At 50.0% G+C, this 1,518-nt stretch overlaps 1 protein-coding gene across 1 annotated transcript in view; it reads right to left on the bottom strand.

Annotated features, from left to right (window-relative positions):
- sbf1 (SET binding factor 1) overlaps positions 1-1,518 on the bottom strand; it is a 48,265-nt gene that overhangs the window by 9,360 nt on the left and 37,387 nt on the right. Inside the window, 1 exon segment of the mRNA XM_025057174.1 lies at positions 180-436. Coding sequence (XP_024912942.1) covers positions 180-436 — 257 coding nt within the window.

Genomic DNA, 1,518 nt, shown 5'->3' with positions numbered 1-1,518 from the left:
ACTGCCACCTACTGGACTAGAGTGTGTAGTGTCATGGTATGACCAGTGACTCCTTTATTGTTTAATTTATTTTTTTTCACTTCAACCAATGGGAATCGTCGCTCATTTGTATTGATTTTTAATGAATTCACGATGCGTCGTTACTGAATGACACGTTCAAGTCTTTTAACGTTTCTTACCGAGTGGGTCAGAGGGCGTGCCCTTAAAGATGAGTCGATACGTGGTGAGGAAGATGGCCCCCTCGGCGGGCAGCAGGGGAGGACCTCCCATCAGCCCCGTGGCCTCCTCGCGGCCGTCGGGGACCAGGTGGACCCTCATGCCGTCCATCACCAGCTCCTCTCCCAACAACAGAGTCGGCCTCAGCAGTTTGGGCTGCAGGAAAACACGGAGGGTTTTTGATCATCCAGTAACAGAGAAGAAGACGCTGAAGGATCCACTGGTCAGAACCTCCCACAGCAGTCAGTGACCACAGGGTCTGATCCTTACATGCTCAGGACACGTGCACAGCAACACGTGCATGTTAGAGAGGGAGCTGCTGTTTTTAAAACAAGACACGTTTACTGTGTGAAGCAGTGCAGTGAGAAACTATTAAAGACGGAGGAAGTGTTTGTTTGGGACAGAACAGAGAACCTGGAGGAACCTGGAGGAACCTGGAGGAACCTGGAAGAACCTGCAAGAACCTGGAGGAACCTGGTTCTTTTTTCTATAGACGTCAAACTGGCAAGAATCTGGTGATATGATACAGGGGCAAAGATACGATATATTGTGATACACTGTGATACTATAGTCACTGTGATATATTGAAATTATTCCCCCCCCCCCCTCCCAGTGTAGCTGTAGTCCCAGTGTGATCCTAGTCTCAGACTCTGCCCCCCCCCAGTGCACGAACACGAACATGAACCAACACCAGGAAGATTGGACTAAAATCAATAACTGATCAATGACTGAGGACATTGATCTGGGATCAGGAGAGGAAATATCAGGATATTAAAATGTATCGTTTTTTTCTTACAGCCCTAATTTTAAGGCTACACTTTATACAAAGTCTACGATGAGGACGTTGATCTAAATTCTTTCCTCAAAACAACTAAGTTAATAAGTTAATAAGTTAATAAGGACTAATCAGTCATTGTGGTTTAAACAGTGTATTTTGTTAGTGTGTGTTACAGGTCAGTAACTAATGGTCAGTGGAATGACCACGTGTTCTGTCAAACTCCGTCTCTGCAGGACGTACGTCACCCTTCACAGAGAAGGCACTCGGGGTCTTCAGAGGTCAGAGGTCAGAGGTGAACCCACTGAGTCCCCCAGACCCAACAGCACAACAAGGGAGAGAAATCACCCAGCATGCACTGCTCAGCCTGTGGAGGAGCGACGTACCTGCCCTGGAGCTGTGACCCTGAGCTGTAAGGATCAGTGGACGGGGAGTGGGCGGGGCATGGCGGGGCATGGCGGGGCATGGCGGGGCATGGCGGGGCGGGCGCTGGGGGGCCGGGGCAGGGGGCATGGGGGGGGGGGGGA

The sequence above is a fragment of the Cynoglossus semilaevis genome, chromosome 8 (genome assembly GCF_000523025.1).
Source record: "Cynoglossus semilaevis isolate Cse_v1.0 chromosome 8, Cse_v1.0, whole genome shotgun sequence".
NCBI classification, from domain to species: domain Eukaryota; kingdom Metazoa; phylum Chordata; class Actinopteri; order Pleuronectiformes; family Cynoglossidae; genus Cynoglossus; species Cynoglossus semilaevis.
Note: the sequence above shows the minus strand (reverse complement) of the source record. Positions and strands in the feature narration are given on the sequence as shown.